Source organism: Coregonus clupeaformis, chromosome 14 (genome assembly GCF_020615455.1).
Source record: "Coregonus clupeaformis isolate EN_2021a chromosome 14, ASM2061545v1, whole genome shotgun sequence".
Lineage (NCBI taxonomy): Eukaryota > Metazoa > Chordata > Actinopteri > Salmoniformes > Salmonidae > Coregonus > Coregonus clupeaformis.
The window spans coordinates 24,622,674-24,645,204 of record NC_059205.1 but is presented as its reverse complement, the minus strand read 5'-3'; the positions used below and the strand labels follow the sequence as shown (position 1 = coordinate 24,645,204).

The window sequence follows — 22,531 nt, the reverse complement described above, 5'->3', positions numbered from 1 at the left end:
ATTAAACAATCACCCACAAGGACAAGGGGGCAGTGGGAACACTTATACACGTACTAATGAAGGGATATGAACCAGGTGTGTGTAATAGACAAGATAAAACAAATGGAATGATGAGATGAGATGCGGCAGTGGCTAGAAGGCCGGTGACGATGAACGCCGAAGCCTGCCCGAACAAGGAGAGGAGGCAGCTTCGGAGGAAGTCGTGACAGCAATTTGGTTACTGCAACCTTAAAGATCCTAAACTATGTCACCACTGCCATTGATTCTTTTCTTTTCTTTCTTTTATTTATTAGGATCCCCTTTAGCCGATGCCAATGGCAACAGCTAGTCTTAATGGGGTCCGACATATAACGAAAAAGACATTACAGACAAAATACTTTACAATTTACATACATTAAAAACATTAACATGTATTGTGTGTGTGCATCTATCAGTTACACATACATGTCAGTACATACACACAACAAGTAGGTCACATGGGGAAAGCAATGTGCTGCTATTTTTATTGATACGGTAGACCATTCCATTCTTGTGGGTCGGACTAAGAAGTATTGGTGTCTCTGAGGGGTCTTTGGCCTGGTTAGCTAACTACCTCTTTCAAAGAGTGCAATGTGTAAAGTCAGAACATCTGCTGTCTCAGCCACTGCCTGTCACCAAGGGAGTACCCCAAGGCTCGATCCTAGGCCCCACACTCTTCTCAATTTACCTCAACAACATAGCTCAGGCAGTAGGAAACTCTCTCATCCATTTATATGCAGATGATACAGTCTTATACTCAGCTGGCCCCTCCCCGGATTTTGTGTTAAACGCTCTACAACAAAAGCTTTCTTAGTGTCCAAGAAGCTTTCTCTGCCCTTAACCTTGTTCTGAACACCTCCAAAACAAAGGTAATGTGGTTCGGTAAGAAGAATGTTTCGAGCTTGAGGTAGTCACCTCATACAAGTACTTGGGAGTATGGCTAGACGGTACACTGTCCTTCTCTCAGCACATATCCAAGCTGCAGGCTAAGATTAAATCTAGACTTGGTTTCCTCTATCGTAATCACTCCTCTTTCACCCCAGCTGCCAAACTAACCCTGATTCAGATGACCATCCTACCCATGCTAGATTACGGAGACATCATTTAAAAATTGGCATGTAAGGGTGCTCTCGAGCGGCTAGATGTTCTTTACCATTCAGCCATCAGATTTGCACCAATGCTCCTTATAAAACACATCACTGCACTCCTCTGTACACTAGCCATCTCTGTATACCCGGCGCAAGACCAACTGGTTGATGCTTATTTATAAAACCCTCTTAGGCCTCACTCCCCCCTATCTGAGATACCTACTGCAACCCTCATCCTCCACATACAACACCCGTTCTAATCCCAGCCCCTGTCCCCGCAGTCTTTTGCCTCTTGACAGGCCGTCATTGTAAATAAGAATTTGTTCTTAATTGACTTGCCTAGTTAAATAAAAATAAAATATTTCCCAGCATGTTCTATTCTATTAATCTTATGCTACTCAAATACAAATAGCATACATTTTTCTAAACTAATCCAATATATTATTTGGATTTATTGCACCCATTACTGAAATGGTTATTCCAGTTTAGATGCCTTAGTTAGTGTCATATCTTAGTCTTCCCAGCCCTGACAGTCATTCTGAATACAGGTCGCGGGTGAATACAAATTCCAAATGTTGGATATCCCCACTGGCTGGATTCCAATAGGAATTACACATAACTTTGCAAGCCAGCATAATGTGACTTGCAGGCCTGATGTGGCCTGTAAACCATGAGTTTCAGGCCATTGTATTAGGGTAAAACTAGGCCTCAAAATAAGGCCTCATGAAATATGTATTGCATTGTCTTAAAGAATGTAATTTTTATGATAATATATTAGCTTAGGATCTCACTTGGTGAAGGTCCCAGGACTGAAAATGAATGAATGCAACAACCATGTCTCTGTCACTAACAAATACAGTAATGGGTGGCACCTCTACAATTAACTCGAAAAACAAAGCAACCTGGGAAATATGGAAATAAGGAGCAGTGTGTTAATTTAACACTGAGAAGTTTGGACCCATATAGAAACTGGAGCACTATTAAATGTAACACTCTCAGTGTTGATTTAACACTGGATAATTTGTGTAGTGAGGTTCATCTGGTCCTACTAAATTATTTCCAGGTCCCTGAGTTCTTTCCATTTGAACTCTGTGTAAGGACACAGTATATATAGTGACCTCCTTAATATGGACATTTAATGTCCCTAATTTCACTCTCCAAGTGCAAATTATCACTGGGTGTATAATCGCACCATCAAAATGTCTCAAATGCCACTATATAATCACTGTTTTTACATTCCCTCGAGGATCCATTGTCTGTATAGATAGATTTGGTGCTCTGTTTCTGTACATCATCATCCCTCTTGAAAATGATCACTGAAAGAACAGGATGTACAGAAGTACTTTGGTCATCAGGAGGGCATGACACATTTAGCCCATATGTCTAGATTATCAGGCAATTGTTATGTGGACTGTGCAGTGCCACAAGGACTGCATTTTCACTTTAGCATGACAAGTTTTCGAAGAAGTACCAGGCTTTAGTCTTTACGCTCCACTATTGGAGTCATGTATTCTCTCTCTCTCTCTCTCTCTCTCTCTCTCTCTCTCTCTCTCTCTCTCTCTCTCTCTCTCTCTCTCTCTCTCTCTCTCTCTCTCTCTCTCTCTCTCTCTCTCTCTCTCTCTCTCTCTCTCTCTCTCTCTCGCACACTCTCTCTCTCTCTCTTTCTCTCTCTCTCTCTCTCTCTCTCTCTCTCTCTCTCTCTCTCTCTCTCTCTCTCTCTCTCTCTCTCTCTCTCTCTCTCGCACACTCTCCAGTGTAAAATATCAGAGAGCATCATCAGGGGCCGTACACACACACACGCATGCACGCACACACACACACACACACACACACACACACCACAGCCCAGTGCCCTGGTCACCCTGGCTGGCGCTCAGGTATTCATAGAAAATTCCAGCTTTAGAAGCATTGGAACATGTATAATAACACTGTTTAATTATTTAATTATGTTGTTACTGTATGTTCCAGCTGCTAGTATTGTATATGACCCGCAGGAGGATGCTCATGTTTGCGTCTCAAATGGCACCCTATTCCCTATGTAGTGCAGTACTTTTGACCAGGGCCCATAGGGAATACAGTGCCATTTGGGATGCAGAGTAGGCCTATGTTTCCCTGAATAAAGGGGTGAATTAAATAAAAAACTAAAGACATTCAAGTCTACCCATGTATAATTATTGTGTTTTGAACTAGGACATTCAGCTAGAAACAACCCACTTCACTTTCTCAAACATGATTATTAATGTGTTTGGAGGCTTATTTTGGAAGAGGTCCTCTGTAGCAGACTGTAACTACAGCACCAGAGAGAAGCGGGTCTATCCTGCTGGATACAACACTATACAAAAGTAATTATTCTGAAATCTCCAAGTGCAGTAGAGAACAAATTCTACCTGATTCATCTATTATGCATGGACGGATTGTATTTCTCACGGACCTCAGGATCCTTTAGAATGAAAGTGAATTAGTGAGATCCTGTTTGAAAAATATAGTGTGCTCCAGGGTGAAGTTTAGGTACAGAGCTAGGATCAGCTGCCCCTCCCCCAATCCTAGCCTTAACCATTAGTGGTGAAAATGCTAAACTGACCCAAGGACAGCGACTAGTGACAACTTCACTATACACCAATATTACTGTAGCTGTAACACTTCTCCTCTCTAATGGCCTGGTTCTGTTTAGTAGGTTTGTATTGTAAATCTCTCCCATCAGGAAGTGTCCTCAGTGGGCCTGGGTAGCTCAGTGGGCGAAAAGCTGAGTTTAAAGCCGCTTCACCATCCAGTCAGACCCAATAAAGAGGAAGTCATCACGTCTAGCCAGATCAAAGGGATAGCAGAGAGTAGCAGAGAGAGAAGGTCAGGTCGGTCTGAATCTGCGTCCCTATGGCACCCTTTTGCCTATATAGTGTGCTACTTTTGACTAGGCTCTGGTCAGAAGTAGTGCTCTCTGTAGGGAATAGGGTGCCATTTGGGATGCACATGATCACAGACGGCTGTGCGAGGTAGCATCAGGGGAGGCTCCCTACTAAGTGGTGTATTACCAGAACAGAAGCACCACAGAGAAGGCTAGGTCTGCATCCCAAATGACACCCTATTCCCTTCATAGTGCATCTAATATGGGCCCTGGTCAAAGGAGTGCACTATATAGGGAATAGCTATCCATTTGGGACACATCCTGGGTTTGGGTTTCATACAGAACAGATAAGCCCAGGACAGAACCCTGTCTTCGCACCATAGGACACAACCCGAAAAAGGAATAACAAAAACTTCAGGAAGGAGTCTGTAAAATCTGAAGGTCGTGACCTGAGCATATTTGAGAGCAAAGTTAGTGTATTGAAATGGGGAGACATAGTGTTTTCAAACTCAAACACAAACTTTTAGGAAGAGAATAGACTATACAAGCAGAGCTTTGGTCACACTTTCAGAATGACAAAATGCTAATTGAATGACTAATACCTGATTTTTGAATGAACTATGTAGGCCTATTTCTGTATGGATGCCACTTATGTGATCAAGCTTCTCCCTGCCAATACTCAGAATAAATGTGCTGTGATTGAGATATTACAGGGGAATTTCATCGGTCAGGGGTTGCAGCTTTAGCTACTCATTCACAACAAGGTTTAATATTTTCTACCATACCCCTGTTTATTCATGCCTAGTCATTTCTACCCTTATCAACAGACTGTACATTTGGTGCTTGAAAAAACCTGTCAGAAAAAAGTGAGGGAGTAAAAAACATATGTAGGCCACACCTCGTGCCCTATCTCCTGGCTGGAATTAATGCAGCGAGCGCTGGGTGAGTGTGCCTCGTGCCAAGGCGCGGCCAAGCCCGCTGTACCTGACTCACTGCCAGCGTAGCGCGGGCACCGTGCCAACCGCTCTCTCTCTCTCTCTCTCTCTCTCTCTCTCTCTCTCTCTCTCTCTCTGGCTTTCATTCCAACCATCTATTCATGCACTGGTTTCCATTTAAAACAGGCTTAAAATTTAAAATGCTTAACTCCCGATGCAAGAAGAGAGAGGGGGAAGGGAGAATTGATGTAGTGGAAAATAGTATTCAGACTCAGCACTTGTCTGTTAGAATAACTAAGCATAACTCTGAGCTCTGGGTCTTTCAGATCACTGAAGTATGTAAGAGAGTAAGGCTCATATAAATAGAATCCATTTTCTAATAGGGATTCTATTTTTATTCTGAAGAAGTATGTGGGTCCAGTCCATAGCGTCTTTGAATGGTTTGTAGGCCAAAATTCTAACCAAGAGATAGGCCTACAAACAATTCAACGATGCCATGGACCCACATACTGCCTTATCTTAGAAATACAATACCTATTATAAAATATATAATATTTCGAATTTAGGGTATTAATTTATTAGATATAATGACTCAGGTCATTAATGCATGGTCATTAATGCATAGTGGCTCATACCCCAAAAACAGAAATGTACGGCTGCTATGCAACCCTCACTGGCGCTGTCCAGTAGACACGTGGGCCTATCTGCAGTCGTGGTGCTGTCCAGTAGCAGTGGTGCTGAACTTCGAGTTAGGGCCGGCTTAGACACAGATGTTATGGGATTCCTTCACAATAAATGATATGTTTAGGCACTATCAATCAATTAACGTCCTCTGACATTCTTAATATGTTTCTACACTATAGGACATAAACTGTGTTCAGTACAGATGAAATAATGTTGTGTTTGATATGTGTGTGTGTGATTTTGTTTCTTTCCAGGAAATGCACACACACTCGCCACCTGTGAGCATCCCTGTATGTGTGTTTAGGGAGGGCTGCCTGCATCGGATGGCTCATGTCCAGTGCATATTATTAGATTATCACATTATTAGATTTTTTATTGGGGACCGATGACAATTTTATTTTCATTTTTCGTAACATAATTTGATTCCAGTGATATAATTTACATTCTTGTCTCAAAATCATTTGGAGGGAACTTACGACGCATCCTGCGCTCACTCTCTCCTTCTCTCACTCTCTCTCCTTATTTCTCTCTCCCTCTACCGGTATAGAATAACGATGCGCATGATGGTGATCTTGATCATCTACTTGTTTGGGTTTGAGGACAGTCGATAGTGACTTGTGATCTCCAAGGACTTTCTTTCTAGGGTAGATCCCATATACTATTCTTTATCAGATTTAAAAGGCCATTGTTGATGAACTACATATTTTCAGTGTGTCTTTACCTGGGAGCCTAAACGATTCACACATCCTCTACCACAGTTGAATTAGAGGAGCTTTACGACGTTGCGGTACAAGTGATTGCAACTTTCAGCCCTTTAAAGCAATCATATTGGAGATCATACTGCGATTTCAGGATTTCACACCTATTCTCCTGATTCTCTTGAACTAGCCTACTACTTCTACCAATATCACTAAGAAGTAGGTTATTTTTGGAATAAGAAACATTAAACATTTAATTGCGTCACATGCGAATTCCCAAGCGTGCTAAGACACCTTTTTTTCATCGACTATGAACCTTAAGAAGATACTATATTTTTTACGCACCGGCTGCATAGCCATATGAGAGCTTTTGAAATGAGAGGTTCGTTCTCAACATGTTTTTTTCCAGGGATTACACGTGGAGAGAGGCGCGTCGTGAGAGGAAGACCTGGCTGGTGAAATTACTTTAGATTTTTGTGAGAGGATATCGCTCTGTTCAATGGCTCCGGCTTTAAGGTTGACTAAACGTAAGGATGCCAGCCCCTGGCCAAGGATGTCAACTTTTTGGGCTGTGATACTGTTGACCAGTCTCCTAATCATCTACTGCGGTAAGTCCTCTAACTCTGGCTCGTTTTCCCTGGCCATATTGATTCATATTGATAAAGTGCTGCGGCGGTAGACTATAGGGTGACCGTGGTGTCACTGTCTACTGCTTTGATATCAACATTATGCGACAGCAATATCGGAAATCACTTCAAGGGATATTGGTTTTGTCATCGCAGTCGAGCTGATATCGTTTCAAAAGTAGGCTATTGGATAACAGTTTCGATCTCATGCAAGAACGCGCCCACGCACAATTACACACACACACACACACACACACACACACACACACACACACACACACACACACACACACACACACACACACACACACACACACACACACACACACACAGGCAACAAATAACTTCCTTATGAGGACACAGTTTATAATTAGAGGAGCAGTTGGCTGCTTACTTCATCATAATGACCATCATCCTGTGGAAAGGACAGTAATGCATATGCCACTGTTTGTGCTATTGGATCATTACTGTATTTCACCTGGTTGCGGTTGGATTGCACTGGACTGTGATAGACTCATTAGTGGGAAGCTTCATCATCATCAAATGTAAATGAAGAAAATACCATAGGCAGGTCATGAATGAAAAATATAATTCATTATTTATTTTACCATATCTTTATTTAGCCCACCCAGGTTAGCCTCATTGAGATACAATGTAATCTAAGAGAGAGACATTCATGGGCGGCCCTAACTCATCTGTGTATTCTGACCACGAAAGGATAGCGTGCCATGCCAGTGTTATTCACCTCCAGGGAACCAATCACCCAGTCTGAGTCACTTGAGAGAGATCTCCAGCTGGCACTATGGGTTATGTGTGAAAATATATGGGAAAGGAAGCGTTCGTTGTGCATTAACCACGATAAGCCTATTACAAGCTAAGCTATTTTATTAGCGCTTAAGCTAATGACTAATATGATAATTCCGTTGTCTAGGGGCACATTTACCACAAAAACAGATCCCTCTTTTTCATTTAACATTTTTGTCATTTAGCATACAATCTTATCCAGAGCGAGTCACAGTTAGTGCATGCATTTTCGTACTGGGACCCCGTGGGAATTGACCCACAACCCTGACATTGCAAGCGCCATGCTCTACCAACTGAGCCACACGGGACTAATTTCCTATCCTCTTCCCGTGTCTTAGGTTGCAGCAAAAGTTGAGGAGGGAATTCCTTTTCTTCTCTTTTGTCTTGAGAATTGAATCTGCTTTTCTTTTCTTTTGTCATGAGCATGAACAGCCTGTGTGTTTCGATCACATTGAGACTGTGGCTGTTTAATCAGTGGCCGGTGTTTCTCTGAATGTTTCAGATCAGTGTGTGTGTGTGTGTGTGTGTAAGTGTGTGTGTAGCAACTCTTCCTAGGTGGAAACCTAATGTAGCAGAGGTCAAAGAAAAGCCTGAAACTAGATCCCCCACATTCTGGTATTGATGATAAGAAGAAAAAACTGTTGAGGGAGGTTCTCTTCTGCAATGTTGGCTGTGTGCTCTGGTCAGCAGTCTACAGAGCCATACTGATCCTCCCTACTGTTAAACAGCCTTTTGTTTCTAACTTGATTTTACACTTGTTTCCTGTGTCCCTTTCCTTTACGATTTATTATTTGCCTCACTTTCTCCTCTCTGTCTCTTTCCTTTTGTCCTGACCTACCGGTTTTTGTCAATTTCTGCCCTCCTGGCTTGTCTTTTCTAGCATGGTCTGACTCCTTCCGCTGTCCCTTTCCTTGTCCTGGCTTGTCTGTCCTTGCCAGTTTCCTGGCCAGTCCTGTACTCTCCTGCACTATTCCATCTCTTCCCCCTATCCAAAATGGCTTCTGAAGCATTGCCTGACCTACTTGTTGTCTCTGACATGAATCTCAGAACCTGACTGGACTGGCTGATCAACGGATGGCATGCTTCTCTTCTGTGAGTCACAGAGCAGAGACATAGGCAGAGCTGATCCATGTTTGTTATGCTGAGACATAACTTTCCTCTTGGGCATGAGATGAAAGTATAGCCTGTGTGTGAGTACAGCAGCTGGATAAGAGGGTTTGGACTAGGGCTGGACGGTTTACTGTATTTGACCTGTATTTTTGCACGGACCGGTTTGGGTTTTTACTTTACCTTCTATAACGGTATTTCAGTGTTTGGTTTTTTAAATGAAACACGCCACTCAGGTGCGTTTAATGTCAGTTTTTTATAGTTTGCTCCATTTGCTACTCGAGTCGTCTCTCTCCCTATCCTCCTGCATGCCGCTTCCCACACCAAGCCCTGCCCCGTGTCACTCAACCATGTACTTGCCATGCCGTTCACTCAGTATGCATGGTTAGATGCAACAAGATGTTAACAGCGATGCTGATTTCCACTTTGGTTCTTAATATGAATCCACAAGCGTTCTATAATTACACTATTAGTTTGTGTATCTTACTGTCTGCAAACAGCTAGTTTGTATTTTCTTAGCAAGTTAAAATAAATAGTGTTAGCCGCTAATGCTAATCGCAAGTAAGTTGGCTAGCTAGCTAAATGTAGAAATAGTCAGAACAAACGTAGCTAGCTCATACAGCCTGATACCAGTGCTGGTGTAGGTAAAGATCATTATGTTGTTTGTGCAATGGTATCTTCTAAATCAGAGATGAATAGCCAAAGCATAAATATGTTAGCTAGCGCTAGCTACATGAAGTAAGAGAAAACATGCAATCTAACATATAATTAGGGTCCCCTGGGAAATGCTGACCAACACTTTGGTTCCTACCCTTTCACAATAATTCATACCTGGCTTTTTCATTCATTGTCATGTCAAATAACAATGTATTCAATGTGCTGCCCACTACACTGAGTGTAGAAAACATTAGGGACACCTGCTTTTTCCATGACAGGTGAATCCAGGTGAAAGTTATGATCCCTTATTGACCTATTAAATCCAATTCAATCAATGTAGATGAAGGTGAGCAGACATTAAATAAGGATTTTTAAGCCTGGAGACAATTGAGACATGGATTGTGTATGTGTGCCATTCAGAGGGTGAATGGGTAAGACAAAATAGTTACGTGCCTTTGAACAGGGTATGTGTTGCCACCCTAGGGTCGTGAACTACTCATGAAACATATTTAGAACTTTTATTATTAACAAACACAAAATCCGTCAAATACCGCTGCATTTTGGCCATATCACCCAGTCCCCAGGCATTATAAGCCCACAGATTATGTTTGTCAGGCAATGACAGAGGTAAAATAAGGACAATCTAGCCCTATATAGCCTGGAAAATAACTGGCAAAATGTTTTAAGGGGGTACTTGTTTATGGAAATGTGTTACTGAAGGCATATCTATAATCCGTAACTCCTTGTATAATCCCGATTGTATAATGTGTGGATATCTGTATAGAAACCTTCTGAGCCCAAAAAAAATCCAAACTGGCACCTATAACTCGGCTATGGTAGACAGTGGTAGGCTACACGGAAGAGTGTCTTGCATGCCGTCTACCACAGCAGAGATCAAATCAAATTTTATTTGTCACATGCGCCGAATACAACAGGCACCTTACCGTGAAATGCTTACTTACAAGCCCTTAACCAACAATGCAGTTTTAAGAAAATAGAGTTAAGAAAAAAAAAAAAAACACCCTAGAATAACAATAATGAGGCTATATACAGGGGGTATCGGTACCAAGTCAAATTGCGGGGGTACAGTTTAGCTATAGTTTAGGTGCTGGTTTGGAGAAAAGTTTATCTCAGTCGGTTCCTATGCAGATATCCACACGTTATACATTCCGGATGGACGGACAAGGAGTTACAGATTATAGATATGCTTTCAGTAACAGGATTTTTGGAAACAAGTACCCCTAAAACAAATAGCCAATTATTTTACAGGCTCCTCATTGTAGCCATCTAGTACGCCCATGCGCGGTGTCCTATATAGGGCTAAAGAGAATCTAGTCTATGTTGTAATTAGCATATATTGCAGAGCAATGTCATCTGACTTTGTGTACTATTGACCATAAACACACACACACCATAGCATGCACCGAGTGACACCTACAGTGCATTCGGAAAGTGTTTAGAACCCTTGACTTTTTCCACATTTTGTTTACGTTACAGCCTTATTCTAAAATGTATTAAATAAAAATGGTCTGCACACAATACCCCATAATGACAAAGCGAAAACAGGTTTTTAGACAATTTTGCAAATTAATAAAACAAATTAAAACAGAAATATCTTATTTACATGAGACTCGAAATTGAGCTCAGGTGCATCCTGTTTCCATTGATCATCCTTGAGATGTTTTTACAACTTGATTGGAGTCCACCTGTGGTAAATTCAATTGATTGGACATTATTTGGAAAGGCACATACCTGTCTATATAAGGTCCCACAGTTGACAGTGCATGTCAGAGCAAAAAACAAGCCATGAGGTCGTAATAATTGTCCGTAGAGCTCCGAGACAGGCTTGTGTCGAGGCCAAGATCTGGGGAAGGCTACCAAAACATTTCTGTAGCATGGAAGGTCCCCAAGAACACAGTGGCCTCCATCATTCTTAAATGGAAGAAGTTTGGAACCACCAAGACTCTTCCTAGAGCTGGCCACCCGGCCAAACTGAGCATTCGGGGGAGAAGGGCCTTGGTCAGGGAGGTGACCAAGAACCCGATGGTCACTCTGACAGAGCTCCAGAATTCCTCTGTGGAGATGGGAGAACCTTCCAGAAGGACAACCATCTCTGCAGCATTCCACCAATCAGGATTTTATGGCAGAGTGGCCAGACAGAAGCCACTCCTCAGTAAAAGGCACATGACAGCTCGCTTGGAGTTTGCCAAAAGGCACCTAAAGGACTCTGACCATGAAAAACAAGATTCTCTGGTCTGATGAAACCAAGATTGAACTCTTTGGCCTGAATGCCAAGCGTCACATCTGGAGGAAACCTGGAACCATCGCTACGGTGAAGCATGGTGATGGCAGCATCATGCTGTGGGGATGTTTTTCAGCGGCAGGGACTGAGAGACTAGTCAGGATCGAGGGAAAGTTTAACGGAGCAAAGTACAGAGAGATCCTTGAAGAAAACCTGCTCCAGAGCACTCAGGACCTCAGACTGGGGTGAAGGTTCACCTTCCAACAGGACAACGACCCTAAGCACACAGCCAAGAAAATGCAGGAGTGGCTTCGGGACAAGTCTCTAAATGTCCTTGAGTGGCCCAGCCAGAGCTCGGACTTGAACCCGATCGAACATCTCTGGAGAGACCTGAAAATAGCTTGGCAGTGACGCTCCCCATCCAACTTGACAGAGATTGAGAGGATCTGCAGAGATGAATGGGAGAAACTCCCCAAATACAGGTGTGCCAAGCTTGTAGCGTCATACCCAAGAAGACTCGAGGCTGTAATCACTGCAAAAGGTGCTTCAACAAAATACTGAGTAAAGGGACTGAATACTTACGTAAATGTGATATTTCCGGGTTTAAAAAAAATAATCATTGAAAAATATTAGACAAACCTGTTTTTGCTTTGTCATTATGGGGCATTTTGTGGAGATTGATGAGGGAAAAAAACAATTTAATCCATTTCAGAAAAAGGCTGTAACATAACAAAATGTGGAAAAAGTAAAGGGGTCTGAATACTTTCCGAATGCACTGTATTTGCTCATGAGTGTGACCGTAAGCGGCTGAGAGGAGAGAAATGGGAGGTCTGTGATTATGGCTGTGACTCATATGGTAACTGTCTCTCAAAATTAGCATCTCACTGTGAGATCTGCACAGACAGACAGAGAGAGAGAGAGAGAGAGAGAGAGAGAGAGAGAGAGAGAGAGAGAGAGAGAGAGAGAGAGAGAGAGAGAGAGAGAGAGAGAGAGAGAGAGAGAGAGAGAGAGAGAGAGAGAGAGAGAGAGAGAGAGAGAGAGAGAGAGAGAGAGAGAGAGAGAGAGAGAGAGAGAGAGACAAGGCTGCACACTTCAGCCTAATTCACCAACAGCATGTCAAAGACTGGTGTTAGTTTATTCCCATGGATATCCTGATTAAGTTTAAAATAATTCCTTAGCCACTGATTATATGTATTGTTATTAAGTGAATTGCACACAAATATATTAAGTTATAGAGACAGTTTTATTCAGAGCACTGTAGCTCCCTCCTCTGGATGTGACTCGAGATGCAGTCGTTTTCCAGTGATATTATTATTACTCATTCATTGGCTCTGCTTGTTAGCTTTGAAGTGCTAACGATGAGGCCACAGAGGTAAAAGTCAACATACCAATAACGTTAGTGCAGTGCTAGTTAGAGCCATAGGAACGTGTCTGACTGGGGTCCTCTGTGGGGTTACTACATGAATATCAGTCAGATGGTTGTGAACGTGCAAAGTAGAACAAACGCTGGGCCATTAACAAGCTGTACTGGGAGTTTAGGTCGGGATGTTGATGCTGCTGGATCATTATCACTGCATGTATTTGAATGGGATAAATGTCTTTGTGTTTGTGTGTATGTGCTGTTTCAGTGTGTATATGTGCTGTTTTCATTGTGTTGTGTGGGAGTCAGTCTATAAGTAGGAGCTCAGGAGCATATTGTTCCTCAGGGTGCTTACGCTAATTGTGAGAGAGTACAGAGAGGGAGAAGGTGGGTGAAGCAAAGACTATACAGTTTGCCCCCTTCTCCCATGATGTACCTCCCACCCTCAGGGTCAAATCCAGCAGTAGCAGATGAATCATACCTGGTCCTGATGTAACACCTGCTGTCAGAGATAGGCCGACAGCACCACCAGCCCCTATAACACACCACTGTGAGTCACTACCGCCCCACACATCTTCAGTAGTCATTACAACACACCACACTTCCCCATTCACTTTAGACACCCACTGACTCACACCCACATCTTCAGCATACACATCACTCACCCACATCCTCAGCATACACATCACTCACCCACATCCTCAGCATACACGTCACTCAGCATACACGTCACACACATTGTACTAACACTGCATACAAGGCTGCTTCAACACCAGCACACACACACACACATATATCCAATTGTCTTAGATTAAGCATATTCTAATGCTCTTTGTTCTGTTTGTTTATGTACATGTCTCAGTCTGCTCTGCCGGAATCAATAATACTGTACTGGCCTTCAGACGCTGCATGGGGAACACAGCCTTCTGTAGCCTCAGTACTGTAGACTGAGCCCTCAGGGCGTTCATGGGGAAAACCCAGTATGATATAATCTGATAACCCAAGTCCCTGATACCTAGCCTGAGGAACTAGCCTGAGACATCAATGTGTTTGGAATCTCTGCAGCAAGATGAAAAGGAACTGTCCTCAAAATCCAAGCAGTACTAGTAGGTAAGCAAGCTTGCATTTGAATATCTAATTATATTTCTGGCATTGCCTGAAGGGCCTTTTCTGGGTATGTCCACATGTACATCTATAACTATCAAACTTGTGGAAGTTTTCACCAAGAGAAAGGAGAAATAAAGAAAGAACATAATGGATCTCTGTGTGGAAAATTGAGCTACTGTACAGTTGGTACTTCACAAAATGGTATGACCATGGGGTGTCATATAATTATGATGTGGAGAAAGTTCCTCAGCTCTATGGCGTTAATGTATGTATCGTAGATGGGCCAGAGAAATGTTGGCAGAAGATAAAGATTTTGTGACTTATAAAATATTGATAAGTGATGAAATCCTTGTTGCTATAATGCGTGAGCATCCATCAGACCAGCGTGGTATCAGAGTAATGCTTCTAACTGATGTCATAGTAATCTACTGCTGATACTGATCACGTCCATTAACTGATGATCACTTCTATGATTTGTCTTTGATATTTATTAGTCTCGTGATATTGGTGGATGTAGCTCAAGTATATCGGAATATTGATTGTTTATAATTGCTTATGAATCCAGTCTTCTAGAGAACTAATGATCCAGTTACTTTGGTCCAAGAAAAAAAGTATTGCCTTTTCAATCTGCTATTCCAATACCTCACACTTGGTAACACCTAAAAATAAAGATATACTATTCAATTACAAGCCCAGTGTCCATCTTCTACATATCACCATCTTATTTATTGGCTCCATCTGTTCCAACAATTCATTTTGAGAACACCCAGGAGTATAGCTTAATGAAATAAACCAGCAGGACAATTCATCTCTGTCACCACGGTTGTTTATGTTTACAGATTACCACAACAAACAACCACAAACAAATATAACAAATGGGAGGGGTTGAGGGTAGCTGAAGGATTAAAAAAATTAATAGATAACTAGTGTAAAATGTACAGTGTCCGTAAAATGTATATAGTATGTATAATCTGGAAGTAGAAGCCTAAGTGTTGTTGTCCATTAGTTTACTCCAAATACAGGAGGGGTGGTAGGGTTAGGATAAAATAATGAAGAAGGAAAATATATTTATGGGGGATTGGAAATTATGCAGACAATTACATTGTGTTTTTTGAGAGAATCAAATCTGTTACACTATAAACTACCAGCTTGTCTGTTAAAGGAGTTAAAGAGATGGATATTTGTAGCTCTGTTTTCACAACTCAATCAGCAGTGAAACTGCAGCTTCTGAAAACTGTACCTCCTCTACTGCCTGCATAGGGTCACCACAAGAGAGGTGTGTTGACTAGAAGACATGTTAACAGATCCTTGGGGCCTATAAAGGGGTGATAGTCGTGAAAGCAGTTCACATTAAGTTGGTTTCACAGGGTAGAGTGCTGGTGTCTTGTGTTGTGTTCTAGCCTAACTAATATGTCAGCTTGGGTTATGTATGACTACAATGGTTAAATGTCACTATTTTTGACATATTCTATTGAGACCATGTTGTCTCTCGAAAGCCTCTGTCTCTCATTGTGAAAGCTGATGTAATTGACACCTATACAGAAAAATAGACCGTAATATCAAACACATGAGCTAGTTTGTTTACTTTCTCATGAATGTCATTGATAATGAATCAAATCAAATCACATTGTATTAGTCACATGCTTCATAAGTAAGCATTTCACTGTTAGTCTACACATGTTGTTTATGAAGCATGTGATGAATAAAGTAAACGAACTAGCCTACAAGTGTTTGCATTTAGCTCTGGCATCAGTGAGTGTCATCAATTACAGAGATGATTTCTGGTTAAATGCTGCATGTCACTCACATCATGAGTTGATATGAATGTAATATATTTTTGATAGGCATTAAAACACCATGCATAATGCATGGGTATTGACATTTCACACTGATGAGTTTAATGCCTTTACTGTAACTTACAAGTTGATCATTGATAGGCATATAGAGTAATAATTTAGTTACACAATGACTCATAACAACAAACACACACAAACAAATACACCTGGGGTCTGGACACTTGGAGGGAGAAAAAGAGCAAGGCAGTTTGATTTGCTGAGGGAGAGTAAAGCCATTCACAGAGGACAGATAGAGCTACTTCTCTGTATTATTGAAAAAGCAATTGCTTGGAAGAAAATGCCACAATGGCGTTTTGAATTCCTGGAGGGCCCTAGCCCCATAACAGACAGGCAGCTCACAGACCCACGACAGCAAACGTCTGGAGCAGAGAGGAGACGCCAGCAAAGTGGGGAGAGAGCGAGAAAGAGAGAGAGGTTGAGAGAGAGAGAGAGAGAGAGAGAGAGAGAGAGAGAGAGAGAGAGAGAGAGAGAGCTTACAGCAGAGAAGAAAAAAAAAACTGACAATGAGACAAAAGCACATGGATGAAAATGCTCAGTCCACCAATGCACAGATCCACAGTCTATTTTGGGAATAAAGTGTGAGGTAATACAATGAAGAAGTCAGCTGGAGACAGAGACTAGCGGAGTGGAGACTTCAAGAAGTAGAAACAAATATTACATTAGACGAGACAGGCCCATTAATCTCTGTGCCTGAGAGGTAGTTACTCTGCAGAATAAGGAACCGTGCCTGGTTGATGCATGTTGCCGGGTCACTTAATAGTGTTGAAGTCAACTCTATTCAATCAATTGTCGCTCTCCCGCCATAGAGCTCCACACGCGCTTAACAAGATAACAGATATATACTCTAAAGTTTTAGTAAGTGCATTATCGTTAAGTTATGACTGTCAGGGCTAATGTTAGGATCCTTGATCTGAAGGTATTATAACAGGTTGTGGCCCTGCGACATGTTTTAGTAGTTGTAACACAAGAGCTATAAATCCAGTGCACTATATGGTAAATTACATCTACATACCATCTTCCATCTTCCATCTACATCTATCTATATGGTAGATGGACAACAGCACTTTACCCACAGTCAGATATGAGAATGTGTTGAAATGTATAGCTCATTCTCCGGTCTGTGTAAAATGGGACAGTCTGTCTTCTCTTGGCAGTATGCCATAAGGTGCATTACCTGGATCCTTGTCTCAATGGACTGTATTACAGCAGCGATTACTGATGGACCCACAGGCGTTTCTTAGGCTTGCATCAACCATAGGCCATTTCTGGACTGGAATCATTGGACTATATGGTATTTCTTTCTATTTAGCAATTTATGTGATTGATATGCAAATCTCAGCATGCTGCCATTTGTGTTGTGTCTTATAGTTTGTTGCAGAGTCGAGTATGGTAAGAAATGGCATTCCACACACATTCTGGATAACTATGTGATATTATTATGTGGAATAAAGGAAAGGGAAAGAAAAAGAAGGACAGAGAGAGAAGAGAGAGATCAAATCAAATCAAATTGTATTTGCCACATGCGCCGAATACAACAGGTGTAGACCTTACCGTGAAATGCTTAACCAACAATGCAGTTTTAAGAAAGAATACCAAAACCCCCCCCACAAAAATACAATATAAAATAATACAAAATAAAAGTTACAAATAATTAAAGAGCAGCAGTAAAAATAACAATAGCGAGGCCATATACAGGGGGATTGATAAGAGCGAGGATAGAGGAGAGAGAGAAACAGAGAGAATGCTAGTAGGAAGAGAGAAAGGATAAGATACTCCTATTAGACACTCTCTGTAAGAGAGAAGCAGCCGGAATTGAAGCCTGAAGGTATCCATTCAGCTATAGCAGTGTAATTCCAGCTAATACTTTTCTACATGTGAAACATGGCTTGGTTAAGCCTGCCTGGCAGCTTCTGGATGGCGGGAATATCTCTCTCTCTCTCTCTCTCTCTCTCTCTCTCTCTCTCTCTCTCTCTCTCTCTCTCTCTCTCTCTCTCTCTCTCTCTCTCTCTCTCTCTCTCTCTCTCTCTCTCTCTCTCTCTCTCTCTCTCTCTCTCTCTCTCTCTCTCTCTCTCTCTCTCTCTCCCTCCCTCCCTCCCTCCCTAACCCTTGGAGTGTGTGATAAAGTGTTTAATTGTAACAGTGACACTGGCATGGCATGTGAGTTATATACAGTAAGTGGTGCACCTCGGGGTTAGAATATGGATTACCCATTACAGTGGAACAACAGAGATCCTGTAATCATGGTTGTGTCCCAAATGGAACCCTATTCTCTATATAGCACACTACTTTTGACCAGACCATAAAAAGCATTTACTCCTACCATACAGAAAAGGGCATAATATTGATCACATTTAGCATAGAAAAACATGTCATCCCTTTCAACCTAAATATGGTCGTGGGGTATTATATTTAGGTGAAATTAATTAATGAATAATTAATATGATAGTCTGACAGATTTATCAGCCCCTCAAGTGAATCTCAGTAACGGGTGTTAGCTAACACCATTCCACTATCCAGTGACAAACCAATCCAACAGATTCAATCAAATGTAATTACTTAATTTGTCAATGTCTAGAGACAGACAGCATTTGCTCCCTGCACAGATCTTCCAGGTTGGAGAAACTCTTTATACATTTCACAATTACTTTCTTATCCCTCCGGGTCTCCAATATGATTTAATCACACACATAATCATTCCATAACATTCTTTAATAATTTCATATTTTTTCCTTTTGGCCTGTGGATGACATTCCGAGGGACATTACTGCATCTAGATCAAAGACAACAGAACAACCCTAGTTTCTAGAACTCCCTCAGAAACATATGCATTATTCATACGAATGACATCATTTAAAGGCATGACATGAAAACAGTTCATTTTGGTTGCTTCCCAAATGGCACACTATTATAATAATAATATGCCATTTAGCAGACGCTTTTATCCAAAGCGACTTACAGTCATGTGTGCATACATTTTTATGTATGGGTGGTCCCGGGGATCGAACCCACTACCCTGGCGTTACAAGCACCATGCTCTACCAATTGCACTACTTTTGACCAGAGCCCTATGGGCCCCAGGTCAAAGGTAGTGCACTATACAGGGAATAGTGTGCCTTTGGGACTAAGTATTTGTGACCTTGTAATCATTAATATTAATACTGACGGTTGTGACATCTGCTGTGGCCTGTCGTGTTGTTTCGGGAAGAGATCACAATACTCCTGTTATACCCTGCTAATCCTCCCTAACACACAGGACAAATGTCGGCACGGTAGTTAACAAATCCTTCGGCACTGTTACGGAATATCTTAAGAATGTGTGTGTATGTGAGAACGTGAGAACGAGAGAGAGAGGGCGAGAGGATGTCAGGGGGCAATGAGGGAGAGAGAGGGAGGGAGAGAGAGAGAGAGAGAGAGAGAGAGGGGAGAGGGAAAGCAACAAATAATGAGCCTTAGCTGCTCCCTGTACTGTATTGGAGAGATAAAGAAACCAGGAAAAGATATACAATCTCTGGATTTCATAACTCACTGTATCATGTCTTTGGTTGCTTTCTATGCATTCCAAATGGGACCCTTTTCAGTTTATACCGTTTATAGTGCACTACTTTTGACCAGAGCCCTATGGTTCAAAAGTAGTGTACTATACAGGGTATACGGTGCCATTTGGTTCACATCCTTTGTATTTTCCATAATGAGATCACATAGGATCTCTCCACCATGCTACACGGAAGAGATGAACATAATATAGTCCACTGCAAATGTCACAAATGAAAAAGGTTTGACGTTGCATTGCAACCTTGACACTGTGATATTGGATATTGAGTGGATTCCATAGTCTAATTACAGGGCCACACATGGTGAAGCCAGCAGTGAAGTGTGGGGTGTTATGGCTAGAAAGAATGAATGGGATATGGTTCTATTTCAGTAGGGATATACACATAGATGAATACTATAGATAGAGTGAGTCACCAGACAGAGAGAAGAGACTTATAGATGCACACAAGCATTCACAGACGGACGGACAGAAACTTGCACACACACACACACACACACACACACACACACACACACACACACACACACACACACACCATCATCATCATCATCATCATCATCATCATCATCATCATCATCATAGCTATCTGGGGCACTAAGGTGTTAAGATGAGGGAGGTACCCCCATCCCTATATTCTTAGCTTGGAGGTTCGGTGGGTCCAGCCACTACTAATCTAATGCACACGTTATTCAGCCAACCAGCATCTATTTAAAGGAGAGCTCTGCTAGATTTATTGGCCAGGTTTAACTGTATGGTAAAATAGCGTATTAAGCAGATGATATCACAGTGGATGGAATGATTATGCACGCTTGCAGAAAGTGGAGGAGGCCAGCTTCATTAAATGCAAGGTCCTGGTTATACATCACTGGCTCGAATACACACACACACACACACTTGACCAAACCGGGAGTTATTTTTCTCAACAAAAAAAAAGGACAAACGCTGATCTGCAGGGTTTTAGATTATCCTCTTCATGACTATTTGTCGTAAAAATGCTCTGCAGTTTTTGCTTTGTGCTGGGTTTTCAAAGGGCTCTAAGTGGCTCGTTTTGGGAGAGTGCGCCATGCGCCGTACTGCCAATGGACAGCACACTTCATTCTACTCTGATTGGTTGACAAATCTTCTTGTTTAGCAGACAGTGCTACAGAATGGCTGAATGAAAAAGAGTACTGCCGCTCGTTACTTCGCTAATTGCTCACCCAAATGGCTAAACCTAGCCCAGGACACTGTGGCATGTTACTGTAGAGTACAATTGTAGTGTTTTCTGGCTAACTCGAGAGTCATAAGGACCTTATAGGGAGATGTAACAAGGCTGTGACCCCTGTTTGTAAGGACATTCTCCAATACTGTACGGCTAGGTACTTGTGGCATGTTATTGCAGAGTAAAACTGTAGTGTTTACTGGCTAACTGGGGAGTCATAAGGAGGGAGTGACTATAGAGAGAGACAGGCTATGACCGCAGTTTGTAAGGACACTCCAACAACATGGCCATGCTAGTGCCAACCCTTTCTACTGTTTGACTGTTTCTACCATTAAACACATGCCAGGGGTCCCTTTAAACCGACAACACAGCATACACATGCTCAACAATGCACCTCTCCCTACGATAAAATGCTCAATCTCTACCTCCATCTCCAGAACCATGCAACATTAAGCTCTCGTTTGAGAGAAGCAGATTTTGAGCATTTCAGGGTTTAAAAAACCCATACATTTTCCACAGTAAGCAACTCACCCCAGGATAATTCAGCCGGAATCAAATCCTCACACTCTTTTTACCATTCCGCTCCTGTGGGTCTCCCTCCCTAGGTTTTCATTGAACAGCCTTGTTTCTCGTAAAATGGGAACTAGGGACAAGGGCAACTGATGCTTCTGCTGCTGCTGTAGCTGAAAATACACGACTCAAGGGTAAAGCAAGTCGAAACAAGTTAAAGTTGCCTTTCTTTCTGTACTAAAAAAAGCCTTCTGTGGTACAGATGCCGGTAAACATAGCCAGTCACAGATATAAAGGATTGAGTAAAGAGATATTAGGTTTCCAACCTGCTAGGGTGTTGTTGTTGTGTGTGTGTTAGACAACTCTGTTAGCTACTGATTCTATTTCTCCCTGTAGACATGTTGTTGCAGCCTTGTGGCTGCTGTGTAGTTTTCTATTGAGTTTTATTGTATTACATTGTATTGTATTGTGCCATCCTCCAACCTCTCTCATCACACTGCAACATGCTAAAATCAAGTTAAAGCAGCAGAAACTTTGAGGCCTGCCAACTGCCAATCAGGAGTCTTGACGGTTGTGTGTTTGTGTGTGGGGGGGTGTTAGCCTTCTTTGCATCCATCCTGACTGTTCTGTTCCTCGCAAGGTAAAATACATCAAATATCCTCAGAAGCTTAGCTTGTCCATACTCCCACTACTGTACTTTTCAGTAGCCTAGCAGACCCTACGCTCTTAGAAAAAAAGGTGCTATCTGGAACCTAAAAGGATTCTTCGGCTGTCCCCATAGAACTCTTTGAAGAGCCCCTTCTGGTTCCAGGTAAAACCCTTTTGGTTCCAGGTAGAGCTCTTTTGGGTTCCATGAGGAACCCTTTCCACAGAGGGTTCTACATGGAACCCAAAATGGTTCTACCTGGAACCAAAAAGGGTTCTCCTATGGGGACAACCAAAGAACCCTCTTTGGAATCATTTTTCTAAGAGTGTACCTGCACTGGAGAAAGTGAAGTAACGCACAGATCCCACAATATATGCTTTTCACGTCACTCTACAATAACAAGAAATACACAAGTGGCTTCTGGTAGCCTACAGTAGATGTGTAGTGTGTGGAGAATAATTTGAGGCCCTGAAGGCAGTTCAGCCCATTCATATGTACATTCAAACAATGTTTTTTAATAGCAATTCCTGTGGTTACAAAGCCAATAAGTCTCATGGAGAGTGAACAGTGAAAAGAGAATGATGTTAAAGAACAGTT

At 42.0% G+C, this 22,531-nt stretch overlaps 1 protein-coding gene across 2 annotated transcripts in view; it reads left to right on the top strand.

The window, feature by feature from the left end:
- The first annotated feature begins 6,294 nt into the window (after nucleotides 1-6,294).
- Nucleotides 6,295-22,531, top strand: part of LOC121581255 (chemokine-like protein TAFA-5) — a 242,239-nt gene continuing 226,002 nt past the window's right edge. For both annotated transcript variants that reach the window (XM_041896760.2, XM_041896759.2), the window contains exon 1: nucleotides 6,295-6,873. In XM_041896760.2, coding sequence (XP_041752694.1) covers nucleotides 6,765-6,873 — 109 coding nt within the window. In that variant the 5' untranslated portion in view covers nucleotides 6,295-6,764. The remainder of the gene's footprint in view (nucleotides 6,874-22,531) is intronic.